This window comes from Pristis pectinata, chromosome 23 (assembly GCF_009764475.1).
Source record: "Pristis pectinata isolate sPriPec2 chromosome 23, sPriPec2.1.pri, whole genome shotgun sequence".
Classification (NCBI taxonomy): Eukaryota; Metazoa; Chordata; class Chondrichthyes; order Rhinopristiformes; family Pristidae; genus Pristis; species Pristis pectinata.
Window position 1 is genome coordinate 33,095,590 of NC_067427.1, and position 20,722 is coordinate 33,116,311.

General features: G+C 43.7%; 1 protein-coding gene across 1 annotated transcript in view; it reads right to left on the reverse strand.

Annotated features, from left to right (window-relative positions):
- Positions 1–3,339: 3,339 nt before the first annotated feature.
- The window catches only part of cacna1ba (calcium channel, voltage-dependent, N type, alpha 1B subunit, a), a 645,315-nt gene continuing 627,932 nt past the window's right edge, over positions 3,340–20,722 (reverse strand). The window contains 5 exon segments of the mRNA XM_052037346.1: positions 3,340–3,888; positions 8,512–8,735; positions 14,126–14,345; positions 15,623–15,655; positions 17,809–17,916. Coding sequence (XP_051893306.1) covers positions 3,340–3,888; positions 8,512–8,735; positions 14,126–14,345; positions 15,623–15,655; positions 17,809–17,916 — 1,134 coding nt within the window.

Consider the following 20,722-nt stretch of genomic DNA (forward strand, 5'->3'; position numbering starts at 1 on the left):
ATGACACAGCCCCTTTAAAATGACAACTCAACCCTAACTATTTTTAGGAACGCTAGGAAGACCACCTTGGCATCAGAGTACGTTCCATGCCCGAGGAACCAAATATCACTTTGTGCCAGTGCAATACCCATCTTGTTTCCTCTGAGAAATAATGATGTAGTTCTGTCTGAGAAATTCATTGTTTGCTGTGATAGGCAGCACTTTTACTTTGCAACCAATTTACAATAGATATTTTCCCCCAATAAGCTTTATTTAATCAGTCATGCATGAATGAAGTAAGAAGGATCTATTCAAACATTCCAAAAAATTCCATGTTTTCTTTTTGGCCAACCACTTCCCACATGGAAGTTCTATTTTGTAGACAGGAAGTGATATAAAAACACACAGCAGGGCAAGAGGTTAATACAATATTCAGGCTAGGGGCATGACATGCAATTCCTCACGGTTGCATCAAACAAAAACTGCAACACGTAACAGTATTGGTTCCCAATTATAATTAGGGTTGTGTTCTTTTTGGTACGAGTGTAAACCATCAATAAAGGACATAAGAACAGCTCGGCGAATGCATCTTTATATAATTTCAAAACATTCATACATTCTCGACATAGTAGTTAATGCAACAAAGCCAGTTAACTATATCTTTTTTAAAGATTTGCAGAAGTTTTGTTTAAAAATTGTGCAAATTAGAAACACATGAAGCATGTGAAATTTTCCTCCTAAGATTTATTTAATTCAAGGGTTCTGCCTCATACAAAATGTAACCATAGAAACTGCAGAAGTTCAAAGTTTGGCTGATAAATATCACTCAGGCAGCAAACTAGTCAATCACAGGACCTGGTTGGCTCCAGTCAGTTGTAGGGTTGGAATTCATTAGCTTTCCCAACACTGTTTTATATATAAAGTTGTCGCAACAAACTCCCAAATTTATATCAAAGATTTTTCTTCCCTTTGTTAAAAATGAACAGCTGATGAGTACATTGTATCAAAAAACTGGTACCAGGATAAACAATATTTCATGCACATATTTCTATTACATGCTCATGTTATTTCATCAAAGTACAACCATAAGTAAACTGAACTCTGGATATGAAAGTAGTTGGGTGGATCTTGCATTTGGCAACCTGTTGTAATGGATGGATGGATCGAGTGCAGTTTGATGAAGAGGTGTGTATGCTGCACTTGGAAAAGGTGGGGAGGCCACAGGTAACAGTTCGACGCCGGACTAACAAATATTTCCATGTTTATTTTATTCAGTTGCTCTTTGTTTACCCAGAGCAGCCCCACAATACTGACTTGGGACAGAGCGATCTTAAATAAAGGTGCTGACACTTCTGTCTAATGTTGTTGAAACCAGACAGAATGTCCTCAGTCACAATTGAGCTCAGGTGTCAAACATCACAAATTATCACTTGCAAAAGTATGGGAGAGTTTGTCCACTGTTTTGGAAAAAAATTCCAACCCTTCTGCAGCGACATAGTCCTATAATTAATGAGTACAATGGTGCATGCATTATTCAAGATGTACGTTTGACTTAAAAAGTCCTGTGAAACGTTCCAGGAACAATTGTATTAATATATATCCCCCCTCCCACCCTCCAGAGTCAATAATCGGTTTTCTTCAAAATTTCGTTGTGCCTTTGTTATAAGGAAATGTATAAAACATTTGGTCACTATCATGCTGAGGCCTGGAAATGGAAAATCCAGCAGTTAAAGCTACAGAATGAATGATTTTAATTTTTTGCCTGACAATATCATGTTGTTGCATAGCCCTCCTGACAACAACTCCTCTGTAACCCAGTCTCCTCCTTTCATTGTTTGACTCTTCAAAGTGCACGTTTTGTAGGCTATTTCCACCTTTTTTTAAGAAAGATTTACATTACAAAGGCAACACGCAATGTTTTCTCATGTATCCTTACAACATAGAAACTGTACACCATAAAACATGTGCTCAGAACCTCCACAACCAAGTTTAAAAAGATGGGACATGCACTGTGAGTGTGAAAGACATGGTGCCATGCTGGTTTGCACCCTTTCAGTATCATCTTCCTGTTTCCAACTTTGGAAAAGTTTAAAGCTCAGGTTTGCTTGTCAACACCAAATAAAGTCTTTTGGCTTTGTGGTTCAAATTTTATTTTTGCAACAAGTCATTCAAGTCTGGTTATCAAGGTACGATTTGTAGATCTTTTGCTTTACGCCACCAATACCTGTCAGCTCTGTTTTTCAGCCAATACCTCCCAGGGTTCCCACTCGCATGTTAAGATGCACAGTAGCAAGTGGGTGAATCTTCTCTAATGAGTTATTTAAAACGTTAGGCACTTAGAATTCAACAGTTGGAGCAATAAATACAAAGGGTGGAAGGCAATGACTGAGCAAAGGCAGGTTAAGTCCTCACATACAAACCCCAACTTGTTACACATTTTATAAGTGAATGGTGTGGAGCCCCTGTAATTATAGGAGGCTATTTACAGGGCATTTGATAAGACGAAGGTTGTGCAGCCAGGGTCACAAGTCACGTTAATGCTACGATGAGGTGGACAAAGGACAGGAGGGTAAACAAAATGAGGAGAATTTTTAAGGAAGTGTGAGAAGCAGCACACAGAAAGGCCTCTGGACCTGAAAAAAATGGTGCCGACAATTCCACAGCCTAAACCTGAACAGGTCAGGAAAGGTCTTGGTGTGGATGAGAACACTGCAGAGAGATGTGGAGACATAGTGCAGTACTAGAGCAGAAATTTGTTTACTGGCTCCATTCAAGACATTTAATTCTGTGTTAATTGACATCAAGTCCCACATTTAAAAGCTTTTGCTGTAAGTGTTGGTCTCTCGATATGCATTCAAATATCCTCTCCCCCTTTCCCCCCCCAACTCCCATCCCTCTGGTATCCAAAGTCTGTGATGAAAGCCGACTCCACTTCTCACAACTTGTGCCATGAAGAAGCAATCTCCTTCACCGCTTGTCCAGAGGTGACCAAGAGCAGGCTGCTGTACTTCATCAGGTCTTTTTCACTTTCATTTACATATTTATATAATAAATTTGGCATCTGTTGTTTTCTGAAATAGCCAATGTAGGGAGAGATAGAAAAACGTGTTTTCTAGAATGAAACAGTCTTTTGTTTTCTTCACTTCAAGTGAACCAGTTTTCACTTGCAAATTCAGTGCAAAAACAAGTTGAAGCAATCTTTAAAATAAGAATCAGATTCCTGGAACCATTTCCAGTTGCTAAATCCCCACAAATGCTGCATATGAACACACACACTCTGAGCTCTGACAGAACACCCTGCCGATGATAAAACTCATCACATTAATGCATAATCTGTAAGAGTCTCGCTCCACTGCCACACTAGCACCAGTCATCCTCATCTGCCTCCCGGTAACACTTGCGCTCTCCTGCACCTGTGCCCGGACCTGTGCTCATTCCCAGGTTGCAATGATAACCATTCGGGACCCGGCGGCTTTGCTGAGGTTGAGATGTGAATGATGAGATGCAGGAAGTCCTGGGGGACCTGCCGGTGGTCGTGGCAACGGCCACCTCGAAGGTCAGAGTTTCTTCCAGCAGTTCTTGGTCTTCGCTGCCGCAGCTGCTGCGACGCCCCAGGTAGGGATCGGAGCTGATGCGCGTCACCATCGGCTGCCTGCTGTCACCACTGGCGTAGGGGTCGCTGCGGAGTAGGCTGTTATGCTCGGACCGTCCACGGCTCAGTCTCCCTGGAGAGCTCGGGGGTAAAGCGCCATGCATGTTGTTGAAGTGAGCCGGAGAGGAGTTTGCGGTTTTGTAGGTGACGTTGGGGCGCGGAGTTAGCGGGGTTGGCGGGAGCTGTCTGCGCCCACGACACGGGGTGCTAGTGCCAGAGGCTGGCTGCAGAGGGCTGTCATTAACCGAACCACTGTCCTACATGAAAATTGGAACAAAGCAATTCAAAAGACAAAAGAACGTACACACGGAAAACAAAAACAAAAAACGTCAACAGAAAAGGACATAGAGCCACACGAGAGAAAAATAAGGCCAAAGATTCAGACGATCACCAAAAGGATAAAGTAAAAGAATGAGGCAAAATACACAGAGATGTAGAGAGAATTGGGGGAAAATGTTTATCATGAGTGGCAGGATTAACGATTGAAAAAGTAGGTAAAAGTTTAGCAGCATTAGGTATTAAACATGCAAGGTAAAACCCTAGAAGAGAGAGTGCAAATGTAGTTAGTTGATGCATCACAACAGAGATCTTAGTCTTATATTCATTCAAAACACTTCAAACACAAAGGCATTACTTTCATTATGTGAAAAGTTTGGTAATACAGTTCATTATTTTTATTCAATACCAGAGAAGGAGATATATTTCTCCAGAGATGTCCACCTCAAGATTTCACACAGGTTAATCCTAAAGGAATGGACAGTTTTATCTCTGGGAATGAATGGTATGAGATGAACCAGTAGTTTAAGGATGCAATAGTGTTCAAATGATATACAATGAGAGGGAACGTTTGAGGTTTTTACTGTTTGGAAAAGTTTGCGTTCAAATGCATTGATGGACAGAAGAATTTGAAGTTGTCTTCAGTCCATTTTGAAAGAGCGATGGGCAGAATTGGAATCTGCTTTTATATCCCATTCCTTTCCTATCGTTCCTCCTGACCCTGATCTACTATTCTCACTTGGCATTAATTTATAAATGCTCTTACTCCTGATGTGCAAGATGTACCTCTTTGTCATTGACCAAGGCAAAACAGTCCTTAAAATATGCCGTATGTGATGCAGAGTCATATCGTACATTGTCTTGAGGTGATATTTACTGTGAATCAAAACCTGAACAGCTTTGCCCTTTGCTAAAGGTATTCTCAACATCGTCTGAATCAATCGGGAAAGGTTTAGGTTACAAATTTATGCCAATGATTCTGAAAGTCTTTCTCATCAGAAGCTTGGGTTTAGAATTATAAAACACTTAGTGGATTAAGAAAGGAAATACTGGAAGTGACTTATAATAATAAGTTATGCTGCCAAAATGCCTTGCAATAAAACAGAAAGTTCAAAAAGAACCTTTTAACATTTCAGCAAATTTAAGCTTTCAGTTGTAGAAGAAACAAATGAGAAGTGTTGTATTGACTTTCAGGTCATACATTAAGGGAAAAAAATAAGACTCTGGTTTATTGATAAGATTATGTGAATGTAAGAAGCAGTGCTGCGTGTGGCAGAAGTGCGACAAGATAGAACGAAGGCGACAAGAACGTCTGGCAAATGGTAGGGGTTTGTTCTGTTAAAGCATGGGTCAGACACAGGGTGAGGCTCCCTCCGCACCGTCCCGTCACACGCTCCCGGGGTCAGACACGGGGTGATAGTGGGAATTCAGCCCTTCAGCCCAACTGGTCCGTGCCCACGTAAGCTAGACCCATTTGCCCATGTTTGGCACATATTTGATAGAAAAATGGGGGGCTATGTGGGAGGGAAGGGTTAGATGGATCTTAGAACAGAATAAAATGTCGGCACAACGTTGTGGGCCGAAGGGCCTGTACTGTGCTGTAATGTTCTATGTACTCTATGTAATAGATTGATAGGATGTCCTACTGCACAGAAACAAGCCACAAGTCTGCATCAGCCATCAAGCACTTGACAGCACAGGTTGATAGGGTGGTGAATTAGGCACATGGCACGCTTGCCTTTATAGGTCAGGGCTTAGAAGTTGGGACATTGTGTTGCAAATTTACAAACCACTGTTTAGACTGCACTTGGAGTATAGTGTATAGTTCTGGTCACTACACTATAGGAAGGATGTGGTTGCATTGGAGAGAGAACAGGGGGGATTCACCAGGACGTTGCCTGAATTGGAGCAAAGGAGGCTCAGTAGTGACCAGTTAAAGGTATATAAATGGTGACTTGGCCATTTGGATTCAGAATTGACATGCCCATAGAAGACAGAGGGTAGTGGTCAATGGGACTTATTCTGGCTGGAGGTCTGTGACGAGTGGTGTTCTGCAGGGATCTGTACCGGGACCTCTGCTGTTTGTGATATATATAAATGACCTGGATGAAAACGTAGATGGGTGGGTTAGTAAGTTCACAGACAATACAAGATTGGTGATACAGCAGGATACAGATCAGTTGCAAATATGGGTGAAGAAATGGCAGATGGAGTTTAATCCGGCCAAGCGTGAGGTGTTGCACTTTGGGAGATCAAATGTAAAGGGACAGGACACAGTTAATGGCAGAACCCTTAACAGCGTTGATGTACAGAGGGATCTTGGGGTCCAAGTCCATAGCTCCCTGAAAGTGGCTGCACAGGTTGATAGAGTAGTAAGGAAGGTGTATGGTACGCTTGCCTTTATTAGTTGAGGAACTGAGTTCAAGAGTCGGGAAGTTGTGTTGCAGCTTAATGAATCTCTATTTAGGCCGCATCTGGAGTATTGCATTCAATTCTGGTCCCCCATTATAGGAAGGATGTGGAGGCTTTGGAGAGGGTGCAGAAGAGGTTCACCAGGATGCTGCCTGGATTAGAGGTTGCTATGAAGAGAGGTTGGAGAAACTTGGGTTGTTTTCTCTGGAGCGGCGGAGGCTGGGAGACCTGGTAGAAGTTTGTAAGGTTATGAGAGGAATACATAGAGAGCCGGTATCTTTTTCCTGGGGTTGAAATGTCTGATACTAGAGGGCATGCATTTAAGCTGAGCGGGACTAAGTTCGAAGGAGATGTGCGGGGCAAGCTTTTTTTACAGAGTGGTGGGTGCCTGGAATGCTCTGCCAGGGGTGATGGTGGAGGCAGATACGATAGAGGTGGCTAAGAGGCTCTTAGTTAGGCACATGAATGCGCAGAGAATGGAGGATTATGGACTTGTGTAGGTAGAAGGGATTTGTTTAGTTAGGAGTTTAATTACCGGTTTAATTAGTTTGGCACAACATCGTGGGCTGAAGGGCCTGTTCCTGTGCTGTACTGTTCTATGTTGTATAAACTTATAAGAACATAAGTAGGGTAGACTGTCAGAATCTTTTTCCCACAGTGGGGGTATCAAAAACAAGAGGGCATTGGGTTTAAGGTGAGAGGACGGATTTTTAAAGGGGAAAGTTTATTTTACACAGTGAGTGGGTGATACCTGGAACTCACTGCCAGAGAAGGCAGTGGAATCAGATACAATCACTGTGTTTAAGCATTCCATGTGCCTTCTTCACCTCCCTATTGAGCTGTGTTGCCACTTTCAGGGAACTATGAACGCGAAGCCCAAGGTCCATCTGTACATTAACATTCCTCAGCACCCTACCACTTACTGTGTATATCCTACGCCTATTAACGTCCCAAAATATAACACCTCACCTATGCAGGGACTAAATTCCATCTGCGAACACTGCACCCAACTTTCAACCTGATCAATATCCCGCTGTAGCCTCGGAGACGACCTTCGTCACTGTCCACAATACCAACTTCCATGTCACCTGCAACCTCACTAACCGTACCTCCTACATTCGTATCCAAATGCAATTCCACGTCTGAAACATAAAGAACTTTTCACCGTTTTATTCCACAAGTTAATAACTGATTGGTAAAGAATCCTTTGGTCCACACATTCAGTCTCATGGCTTGTTGATATGCACCGTTGGTTGAATGGATGTGTAAAGTGGTCGGTTGACAAATTAGCACCTTACATTCGACCCACATAAGCGCATGATGTGGAATGTGCACACTTATGTCCTTGCCTGTACACAGATGCTACTCTGTAGACAGCAGGGGTGTCGATTGGTTTGCAGTGCAGGTTTGACGTTCATGCTGCAACAATGTGGTGCAAACATGTGGCGAGGACACAGGGTGGGCTTCAGTCAGCAAGTCAGGCTCCCATGGGAAGAAGCAGCTCCACACATGTGTTATTTTCAAGGGACAGTCCTCACTTGAGCATGGGAGTGTGCCACAGATGTCAACAATGGATTCTTTTTTCAGTGAACTGGAGAGAAAATGTTACAGGGAAATTAGTGGGGAAATGGGATTGTTCTGAGAGCCAGCATAGACTCACTGCACTGAATGGTCTCCCCCTGTGCTATGAGAAAACCTGACTTTAAAAATATGTGTCTCAATTTGGAAACACGGCCTTCTTGCTTGGGGGAACAAGCTGACCGCTCTAATGCTTGCCCCTGTCCACCTCAGTCTCCAGGGCGTCCGCTTGGGCATTGGAGAATCCTTGCCTGCTCCTGCACGTTCCCTCCGTAGGCTCAGTGCCACCCGCCCTAATGCCATAGTACCAGTTCCTGCTTAGAGTCAGTCAGTTAACAACAGGAGACATACGGGTACGTCTGTGCTTTCACGTGGCTCTTAACACTGCAAGCTAACTGCGTGCAACCTTGCTGAGGGCCCTGAGATCCACTGCACCATGCACACCTTGTATAAATGCAATGCCTGCAACGATGGCAGCAGAGGTGCAGGTCCAGTGCATACCGCCATCTCTGCATGCCATGCAAGTTCCAGTTTGTTGTCCTCCTTAACATCAGTAAGTTCACATTTCGGCAGAACACAGTGTTCAGTGAGATCAGGAGTTAATTTCTCCTCACCTGTCTGTGGAGCCCCTGCTCTGGACCAGTACTTGGAGATGCAGACCGGCTGTGATCAGTTGACTTGGGCTGCGGGGGCTCCCGACTGCCGTATCGGTCACAGGAATAGTAACGCTGCTTCTCAGTGGAGGACGGAGATTTCCGCTCCTGGGACCTACCTCGCTCACGCTCTTTAGACGATTGGTCTCTGGCGTGAGCTGCAGAACTGAGGTCATCCAGTTGGCCTGCAAGCAATGGCACAAGGGTAAGCAGAATGTGAACTGTTATTCTGACCAGCATCTTCTTCAATGCATGGGGTTTATAGCCTTTACTGCTGATTGCAGGTACCACATGTACCCTCACCCTACCTCAGCAACGGAACACTACGGGCCACCCCTTGCACTATTATGGACCTGCCTTTGTATTTTTTTTGTTCTGTTACGAGCCAGGTTGCTACTTGGTGAATGTCCCTTTAAGGCACCTGGACAGTAGTGTAGTAGTGTGTGTGGTGTTATCTGCAAGACAGCAAGACTATAACTGGAGCGTACTGGCTATTGCACAGAGAGTTGGGGAGGGAGGGAGAGAGAGAGAGAGAGAGAGAGAGAGGTATCTATGGATGAAGAACAATAGCTATGACTGTCACTATACAATCCACATATGGATTTTTGGAGCAATCTGTGTAGTCCACTTTGTCATTAACCTGTACTGGAAAGCAGGTACAGCTGTGAGCGGCCAAGACTCGAGTGCCCTCGGTGTAGCAGATACTTTGGAACAAAGCAATGGAGATCTTCGGTGATTGAGGTGTCGTATGGGTTCCATCGTGGAACGTGTGGATTTAGTAAATTCTCACTACAATCTTTCTACAATCTACCGTGGTTTTGCAAAAGCCTTTGCTCCTCGTTCTACCTTATGACTTGCTGAACTGAACTTTGAATACTATTCCTAGACTTGGGGTTTGGGAATTTGCCACACACACACTTCTAGTTTATTTTTGGGATCAATGTTTAATATCTAATGTTTTTACTTTTCTGATTATTACAAGTAGTTATTAATAAATAGATTCTAACACTTATACATGGCACTTTGTGTTTCTATTGTCGCTGGAACATAACAGTTTACACTAATGTTTTGTTTTGCATAGTTTTTTTTCTCTTCACTGTCTTTTACGATTTATGTATAATTTCTGTGCAACTTAGGTTGTGTGTGTTGTCTGTACCTATGTGCTGCTGCAAGCTTTTCATTGTACCTGTACCTCACCAAACCTGTGCACATGACAATAAACTGCACTTGACTTGACCTGCACAATGTACAATAGTGAATCAATCACAGTCCAATAAATACCATAGTCTTTCTATTATTTGTTGGCAATAAATTAAGCATACTTGCCTTTCCTGCATATTAAAATGAGGCAGCATCTACACCAACAGATCGATGTAATGTGGGATTAAAAAAAGCAGGATAATTATTCTCATTAGTCAAGTTAACATTCACTGAACGAATCATCTGCCATTGCTGTTTGTGGGCTCTTGCTGTGCATGTCCAGCTGCTGTATTGCTTCTGCTTCACCAATGACAACACTGCTCAGTGGTTCATTGGCTGGAGAACCTCTCGAGGCTTCCTGAGATTCTGAAGGTGCTATAGGATCCTGAGAGCGCTTGACAGGGTGGGTGCGGAGAGGTTGTTTCCTCCTGAGGGAGAATCTGGATCTGGGGTCACTGAGAGGTCACTGAGGGACATCCCATTTAAGAGAGATAAGGAGATTTTTTCTTTTTCGGGGAGTTGTCTCTCTTTGCCACTCTCTCCCTTTAAGGGTAATGGAAGCTGAGTCTTCGAATATAAGGTCCAAGTAAACAGATGGTTGACAATTAAAGAGGTGAAGGAGGAAGAGAGGACTGCAGAGTTAAGCTTACAATCAGCCATGATCTTACTATTGATAAAGTGGGTTTGAGGACACAGGGGCACACTCCTACTCTGCATATTCCTACAGAAAGGAATGTATTTTTAATCTTGCTCAGGTACAGAATAAGTGAAAATCAAGAAAAATTGTAGATGCCAGAAATCTAAAGCCAAACAGGACCACATGAATATAACGCATTTGAAGATCACTGATCTCCCCAAATAAGCCACCCATTCTGTGAGACTATTCCTCCTGTCCTGTAGTTCATGGGGAGGCTGAGGTGGCCATGGTGGGGAGGATGCTGGTGATAAGGAGAGCTTTTGTCAACCTGTAACCGCTCTCCCGTCTTCTAACGGCTACTTTCAAAGCCTCTCATTCTCTGCTCACATTTCAGTTTTATCCCAAACTTGACCTGCTTCAGAGTTCCTCCCGATCTACTGGTGGTGTTGTTGTAATCTGGTGAACCATGTTCTACATGGCAGAGGCCAAACGTCAGCTCTCAAACACCTCCTCACACCTTCCTCTGGACCAGGACCCCACTGACCCACATCACAACATTGTTTCCCACACTGTCACAGATCTCATTTCATCAGGACATCTTCCTTCCACAGCCTCCAACCTGGTGGTGACCCTGCTCTCCATAACCCACTTCTACCTCCTCCCCAATATCCACAATCAGGACTGTCCCACCAGACCTATAGTTTCGTCCTGCTCTCGCCCTACTGAAATTATTTCTTCCTACCTTACCTCGATCCTGACACTCCTGGTCCAGCCCCTTTCACTTATTGGTCCAAACACTTCTGATGCCTTCCACCATTTTGACAGTTTCCGATTCCCTGGTCCCTAACCAGCTCATCTTCAGCACGGCTGATCAATCCCTTCACACCCCATCCCCCATCAGGGGGGTCCGAGGGTCTTCTTTCTTCCTTGAACGGAAGCACAACTAGTTCCTCTCCAGCAACACACTCGTTTGATCCGTGGAACGTGTGCTTGTGCTCAACAGCTTCTCACTTTCTCCGTAGCTATGGGGACTTGCATGGGCTCAGGCCGTGCTCGTCATTCTGTTGGATACGTGGAACATTCCTTGTTCCAGGTTATTTGGGACCACTCCCCCAACTGTTTGGCTGAGGAATCGTGACAACTGCTTTGGTGACACATCCTGCACCCATACACAACTTGAAAATGTCAGCAGTTTGTCTGCCAGTTTCCACCCTGCCCTCAGATTCACGTGGTCGGCCTCTGATACATCCCTTCCCTTTCTGGATCTCTCTGTCTCCATCTCAGAAGACAGACTGGCCACTGACATCTTTTACAAGCTGCAGTCTCCCACAGTTATCTTGCCTATACATTCTTTCACCCTGCCTCCAGTAAGGACACCATTCTTTTTGCCGATTTTCTTCACGTTTGTTCCAATGACGAGGCCTTCCACTCTGCAGTCTCTGAAGTGTCCTTCTTCCTGTAACATGGCTGTAGTGGACAGAGCTCTTGAACTCCTTTCTTCTATTTCCCACACATCTGCTCTCATGGTCTCCACCGCGGAGGAACACGTACAAAGTTCCCCTGATACTTACCACCAGCTGTCACATTCAACGTGTTGCCTTTGCAATTTCTGCCAGCCTCAGCGTGATCCCACCGCCAGTTACATCTTCCCCTCTTCTTCCCTTCCTGCGTTTCGCAGGGACCGCTCACTTTGCGACTCCCTGGTCCACTCTTCCTTCCCCACCCACCAATCCCCATCCCACGGCACCTTCCCATCCAACTGGAGGAGATGCAGCACCTGTCCCTTCACCTCCTCCCCTCCCACCATCCAAGGATTGAAACAGTCTTTCCAGGTGAAGCAGTGATTCCCTTGCACTTCTGCCAATCTGGTGTCCTGCGTTCGGTGTTCATGATGTGGTCTCCCACACACTTGGAGAAACCAGACACAGATTGGGTGATTCTTTGCATTGCACCCACACTCAGTCCACAGGGGTGACCTGTGCCTGCCACTTTAATTCTCAGTCCTACTCTCATTCCGACCCGTCTGTCTGTGGCCCAGTGTAAACCAGAAGAACAAGATCTTCCATCCAGACACTTTGCAACATTGAATTTTCCAACCTCAGGTAAACTGCTCTCTCGTTGTTTCCCATTAACATGTTTCTGTTGCTTTCTCATCCTGCTTCTTCAAGATGCCTCACTAATGGCAGCACATGCTCCTCGTCACCGTCCTAGCCTGTCTCCATATGGTCTTTTGTTTTACCCCTCACTCCTCCCCCTACTCTGCTTTTAAACGGCAAACCCTGACCCTAAACATCAGCTGGTTTCTCTTTCCACAGATGCTGCGTAACTGGCTGACCTCCATCCTTGCTTCTTTTGTCCCTTTTGGATTCCTTCTCTTCGGTGAACGTAAATGTGGTTATTTAAGCATTTCTTCATGAACCAGTTACCGAAGTTGACGCTGATCCAATCCCTGATCTCTGAACTCACTTCAACACACCTGGACTAAATGTATCTCGACACCACGCACTTTGATGCAAAATGGGTTTTTGGCATTTAATTAAATGCAACAATAAAGACCAATAAAAGAAAAGTTGACACTATACAGCTCTCACAGTGGATTCTTCACAAGGTTCTTACTCAGGCATCTTGGAAGCACGCAGCACGCACAGCAATGCAGGACTTGTTCCAGTCCTTATCTTGGTACTTAAACTTTCTTTCAAATTGCTGAAAGTGTCCTTATCTTTTAATAAAAATATACAAGGAGTTTGTCAGTGTATTGACACTGGCCTAGCTATCCTGTGGCATTAGGGAACATCCCATGTACACATGGGTCAACGTGCAAACAACATGGCAGATACCTGTCCAGAAAGCAGCTGCCGTTTGTGAAATGTGTGAGTCAGGTTTTAACATTCATAAAGGGGAGCCAGCCATGATAATGACCTCTTAATACAAGGATTCCCCGATATCGCTTTGGTTTCTGACTTCTGATTTGGTGTCAGTGCTACATGGAACAACGATCCAGCACATCAGAGACACGAGAAACTGCAGATGCTGGAATCTGGAGCAACAGAGAAGCTGGAGGACCTCAGCGGGTCAGGCAGCATCTGTGAAGGGGCATGGGCAGTCAACATTTTGGGTCCAGATGAAGGGTCTCGACCCGAAATGTCAACTGTCCATTTTCCTCCACAGTTGTTGCCTGACCCACTGAGTTCCTCCAGCTTCTTGTTTCCAACACATCAGCAAGGTGCAAAGTCTAACTTCTGGGCATCTGTCCAATCTTTACAGAAGCCCTCAGCTTCTGTGCAACTTAAGAATAACTTGTTTTCTCTCTTTTCCCATTCTGATGAAAGGTTTATGATCTGAAACATTAACTCTGTTTCTCTTTCCACAGATGCTGCCTGCCCTGCTGAGTATTTCCAGCATTTTCTGCTTTTATTTCAGATTCACAGCATCTGCGGTCTTTTATTTTGTTTCCATTACCCGGAACCCCTTGTAAAATAATAAATTGTAACAAGAAAACATCGGACCTGATCTAGTAAGAGAGGCATATTGGCTATTAGGACTGAGACACATTCAAAGGAGAAAGAAGGGAAAGATCTACTGACTGGAAGTAGCTGATGCAAATATAGAGTGTTCTTCACTAAATTTTCATTACTACATAAATTACTACATTTCAAAGACTCTGAATAAAAATAAAAATCTTTGAGTTTCCAAATATCCGGTATCTCCTCCTTTCCAGTTTACCGCTCAGTTTGTTACCTGTTTCTCCATCAGCATGCCTGCTGGGAGATCTTTCAAGCGATCGCTGCTTCTTCTCTCTCCTGCGATGGCAGCGATGCTGGTGGTGGTGGTGGTGGTGATGTGGCATCCGCACTGGCATAACTCGCTCCAGAGAGTAATCGGGCAGATGCATTCCGCGAGAGCGCTGTGGGGTCAGCGTAGACACGGAGCGCTTCATAGGACTTGTGTCTGGGATCGGCTGCACAGAAAGGCCACAGCACCCATGATAATTAGAGATCCAAGTATTGTGGACAGGCACCATTATTACAATGATAACAGCCTACTGCTGCACTGTATTTACACTGTAGCCTGTACACTGTAGCCTACGTACACTGTACACTGTAGCTTACGTACACTGTACACTGTAGCCTACTTAATGGTATGTTTTGGACACTAGAAGCATGTTTGGATGGAGTTTGTCACTTTGTTTCGGATTGTTCAGTTATATGATTGAATCACAGGAGGACATATAGTCCCTTTGAATAAAGTATGGATATTTCCTTTGGTCAATGTATTTGTAAACAATTTTCACGATTTTTGCAACATACTTCTTCATTTTATAACTATTACAAGAATTACAAGTACTGTCCAAGGAACTAATGGGCTTCTTATTTAGTTGGCTTGTATTATTGTATAGGAACCAATCAATCCAGTGTTTAACTAACAGAAAATGTCTGTGATGGAGGTTGAGACTATATTTGCCCATTGTAAATTGGCCATGATTTCTGTAGATAAAGAGAATCTTGCAGTTTCCATAACACTGTCAATTTATATGACCATGATATTTCTTGACAGGACAATTTTAATGGTTTGTTCCATATATTTTCCTAAACTCTGACTGCTCACATGATTTAACATCAGTCAAAAATGCATCTTAGAGAGCCTAATTAACTAAATTGCTGGTTTAAGTTGGAATTAGTTCTATTATTGCGGTTATTTTATAGCAGAATTTTCAGCATGATACAAAGTTGTAATAATTCTTATCCAAGAGTTGAAGAGCTGCAAGTCCCAGGTAATTCACTGGCCACAGGTCTCCATTCTAAGTGAACGACTCCACCAGTTATGACGGTGGGATTTTCCACCATGTCTGCATTCTCCAGGGTAGAACTTAGAGCTTGGAATGCCATGTACACTGAATGCAATTTGTTTTGCTTATTTGTGATCACTTCAGATTTCATACACATATGTTCAAGGATTCCACTCAACCCACTAAACCTTCTGAAGCAGAGAGTTAGTGAGGTGCTGGTTCTCAGTAATACAATTATGGGTTTCCCAAATGCAAGCCTTTTGGCAGAAGGAGAAGCCTCAACAAATATTCAAATGCACTTAGATGATCGGAAAATCTGGCTAATTGAAATGACATTCAGCATACCCAACCTGCTATTGGAGCTTCACCTGAAAGAAGACATAGGAAAATGCAAGAACATCAAAAGAGTGAAGGAACAAGATCATGTAGACATAATATGAATTACATACTGCAAGGACACTCCCAGATGATCGAGATATTTTCTTCAGCAAAGGATCGCGTAAGATGACACAGATAAGTGAAGCAGCCCACAGCACAGGGTTTTGCAGGCAACGGGACACAAATAGTTTAGCAAGGGTTGGGAGGGAATGGGTGGGAGGTGGAGTGGGAGGAAGGTAGGAACAGAATTAACCAAAGCCAAATGAAACATGAAGCAGATTCATAAAAGCAAAGTAAATCAACCAGAATGTTTGTCACCACAAGAAGTGGAGAAAAGAGAAGGGGAAATTAAAGCAGAACAAAACAGAAAATGGAACAAAATAAGATAAATGGTTGGTGGGATTGGGAGTCCAAGAGGAAGTTGGGATGGGAAAGACAGACACAAAAAAAATATGAAACGTTAGTGCAGTTGAACTAAATATATCGAGCAAGTTTCTCTTTCTTACATGAAATGATTTTTGTTTACCAGGTTAGATGGTACACGAGACAACAGATGCCATGGTTAAAAGCTGACAGCATGAAGTAAAAACACAACACCCTAATCGCATGGATGGTATCGGGGCACTATTAAGCAATGGCATTACTCAGATAGGAAAGTACGTGGTTCAAAACCTCCAAGCAATGGTCAGATATTGTAAAAAGAGCAAAAAACCTTAAAATATCACAAAAGCATTAAAAAATTATCTCTAATAACTTCACTAGCTTGAGAATGAGCCTCGCCACAAATAGAGGAATGAATGATTTTTTTTGTCTTTCGAGGAAGCATAGATATTAGCTTGCAGAGACTTTATGGAGATTAGTGACTGTCCACTATTTTCTTGAGATAACCTTTGACTGTCTCATTGCCTCTAAGTGTGAGGTGTTGCATTTTGGAAGGACAAATCAAGGGAGGACATACACAGTAAATGGTAGGGCACTGAGGAGTGCGGAGGAACAAAGGGATCTGCGAATTCCGATACATAATTCCTTGAAAGTAGAGTCACAGGTAGACAGGGTTGTAAAGAAGGCTTTTGGCATCCTGGCATTTATAAATATAAGTATTGAGTATAGGTGTTGGAATGTTTTGGTGAGGTTGTATAAGTCATTGGTGAGACCAAATTTGGAATATTGTGTGCAGTTCTGGTCGCCGAACTACAGGAAGGATGTCAGTAAGATTGAAAGAGTGCAGAGGAGATTTACAAGAATGTTGCCGGGTCTTCAGGAATTGAGTTGTAAGGAAAGATTGAGCATGTTAGGACTTTATTCCTTGGAGTGGAGAAGAATGAGGGGAGATATGATAGAGGTTTATAAAATGATGAGGGGCATAGACAGGGTTAATGCAAGTAGGTTCTTTCCACTAGATTAGGAGAAATAAGTACGAGAGGACATGGCTTTAGGGTGAAAGGGGAAAGGTTTAGGGGGAACATTAGAGGGAACTTCTTCACCCAAAGAGTGGTGGGAGTGTGGAATGGGCTGCCATCTGATGTGGTAAATGCGAGCTCGCTCTTAACTTTTAAGAGTACATTGGATAGATACATGGACGAGAGAGGTCTGGAGGGGTATGGGCTGGGGGCAGGTAAATGGGACTAGCAGAATAATGTTTCAGCACAGACTAGAAGGCCAAATGGCCTGTTTTCTGTGCTGTAGTTTTCTATGGTTCTATGGTTCTAATTTTAGTTTGTCGTTGACATGTGCACATTCAGCATTAACTTCGGAGCAGGCTTTCACCACACCAGTCAGGATTTATGAAATAGGGTTTCTCCATTGAGCTGACTGTCTCTCCTCGTATGGTCAACCTCTCCAAGGAGATGAACTGCAACGTATGGTTATAAACTGAGGAAACAAAGGTAACTAAACAGTTACCCAACCTTTTTTTGGAATTTTTGTGGAGGTGTCCAACGGCAACCAATGATGATGAATAAACCTAATATTTTGTTGATAAATTAATTTTTATCCGTCATTGCTTCAGCCACATTGTTACCAACATAATCTAAAAAATAACACTGTCATGAAGATTTTTAGTTCACATTTTCTTTGGCCAGTGCCAATAGATTTGGTCCTGCCAATCTTCTTTCTTGCTTGTGGGCCAAACTCAAGTTCACATTTGGTGACAACTGTCCTCACTTCCGTCAATTTTTCCAAGGAAGGATTGAGAGATCAAACAACTGCGAGTGCAGTGAAGCCTTACTTGGTGCTTCCTTTTGCTGTGAGACCTTACCTGTGTCTCTGCTGTCAGTCGCGGCATGGAGGCTGCACGACCGTGGCTCTCCAGGCTAGGCTGATCAGACTGGTTCAGATCATAGCCCATCTCCCTCAACTCCACCGCCTGGGCAAGAGAAAGGGAGTATCAGCTCTCCTCATTTGACTCCATTCAATACAGTTCACCATAACCTCTCTGTTCAGAGAGATTAAATCTCTGCCGGCAACAAGTGAGCAACCCAGACAACTGTAGCTGCACATCTGTCACAGGGATTTCTCAACGACAAACCCCACGAGATCAATTAGTTTTTTCTCTGCCTGGACACTTAAATTTCCAGCATTTTCAACATCAATTCATGTGTTTTTTCTTTATGTTGCTGCTTTGATTTAGAGAATGAAAGATACCATTACTACAATCCGACTAAAGACCCGACTGTCATTACATGTGGCAGAGCTTCGTTCTCAGAGGTCGTGAAGTGATTGGCTGGAGATGGAGGTGGTGCAGTGCAGTGGTGCAGTTCCTAGTAATACCAAACACACTCAGATTTAAAGCAGGCAGCTGTTGATACCAATAACAGCAAACTTCAAACAAGCATACATAAGAACATATAAACAATTTAAATTTTACGATAAATAGTCTTCCAAGCATGTTCTGCATCTGTATGCACAGTCACCTATCGGGCAATACATCTGAGACAGCCACAGAATATTCTCATTGACTGCAGGATAAGGTGAGCTAAGTGGCCTATGTTGTAAATTTCTGCCATCCTATCTCATCTTTAATCAAGATGCCTCACTAAAAGGGGTGGTCAGAAGAAGGGAAAATGATGTCAGGCTGGTTGAAACTGTTCCTGGGGAATGGGTACCTTCATCAAAGAGCATTTATTGGTCACCGTTTGTTGCTCTGCAGAACAATCTTCAATGTGATGCAAGTCTGCTGTCATATGTCAAACACGACGATGCTGGAGGAACTCAGCAGGCCAGGCAGCATCGGTGGAGTAAAGCAGATGGTCAACGTTTTGGGTCAGGACCCTTCCTCAGGACTTCCCTCAGGGGAAGCCCAATATATAGGAGGGAAAAGCAGAGCAGTGATAGGTGGACAAAAGAGGGGAGGCGGGGTGGGCACAGAGAGGTGATAGGTAGATGCCACCTTCTGTCCACCTATCACTGCTCTGCTTTCCCCTCCTATATATCGGGCTTCCCCTTTTCCTATCTTCAGTCCTGAAGAAGGGTCCTGACCTGAAACGTTGACCACCTGCTTTTCTCCACTGATGCTGCCTGGCCTGCTGAATTCCTCCAGCATCATCGTGTTTTTCATCTAGATTCCAGCATCTGCGGTCCTTTGTTTCTCTGCTGTCGTATACCTTTCAGGCTGATTAAGAACAATGGCTTCCCTTTCTTTCCTTTCGTGATTTGGGATAAGGTCAAGAAAGGAATCTCAGACAGCAGGGCTGTAATGGCAGGAGACGTTCCCAGTGACAGTCGAATACAGTGGGGGGTGGGGGCTGTATTTGGGCAACTGCATTTAAACTCAGAAGGTATAAGGTGGGTGATGGAAAGAGGTTGCAGCATAGAGCTTGGATGGATTTGCAAATGGGGATAAGTTCATGACTTGGCAGAGAAAGGAACGTCATCATAATAATTCGTCAAACTCGTCTTTCTTCTGGTTTATGCTTTGTGCCAAAAGCTGCAGCACTTGACTTCAAGCTTCTGTACAAACCAGTTGCTTCTAGACGAGGGTGGATTTGTTGATATTCCTGATGCAGCGAATGGACAGAGGTCCCACAAAGCAGAGAGGTTATGGGAACAGGATGTCTACGGCCCCTCACCAATGTGCCCAAGATTCTGGGGACAGCCCTCTGGTTTAGGTTTTCTTCTTGAAATCAGCTTGGAAATGATCTGTGCAGTATCAAGGAAAAAGAAAATAATCTTCAAAATCAGAAGATTTGTACTTGATAAGCGGAAGAGATTTGTAAGAACAAGGCAAAGCTCAAAGTGAATAACAAGTGCAAATGTTTTCACCATCGTTTTGGTGAACTTCATTATCTGCATCCTTAAACCTCCTCTTCCCACACGAATTTGGTTCTGCCATCTCGTCATGGCTCAGATGTCGAAGGGCACTGGGACAATGATGTCACCTCCAAGATGAATAGATGCATTTTTTGTTTGCCTCGTCAAACAAGGGGAGAGTTTTACGAAAACACACCAGACCCGCAAAGATGATGTTTCCAGACTGTACATGGCTCACTCAGAATCCAGTTCCTGTCGGGAATACTAAACTCCACAGCACCAAATGAAAGGAGTTTTGGAGGTAGACTGCAGCATACTGCATCTGCTATTACAGGACAATAGTAGAAATCCACAACTGTAAAGCTATTTGATCAGATCATCCTCATTATAAGTTGACTCTTTTACTCGAAAACACTGTGATTTTAAGATTACAACCCAAAAAATGAAGTGGTTTCAGACCTCCCCCAGCTTAATCTCACCATGAAATTCTCAATGTATCTTGCATCTAGCAGAAAACATTGGTGAGGGGACATAGACATCCTGTTCCCATAAATTGTCTATGGTGTGGGACCTCTGTTCATTCGCTGCATCAGGAATATCTGCAAATCCACCCTCGTCTAGAAGCAACTGGTTTGTACGGAAGCTTGAATTCAAGTGCTGAAGCTCTTGGCAAACCATTCACTGCAGATTTCAGCAACTTTTGGAAGCAGCAGAGCTTTACAGTACCATAGCAACAGCCAGCACAAATCAATCCGCAACTAACTGGCAAGTAGCGGATGATCCCTTTGAATGGTGCCATCAGGAGGTTGTGGGTCTTGTTGGATGTACAGTATGTTCAGCTGTGTGAGCTAAGAGAGGATCTTAATGGAGAATGTCATTCCAGTTTGTCAGTGTTGCTGTCAAATCAACTGGGAACAACTCAT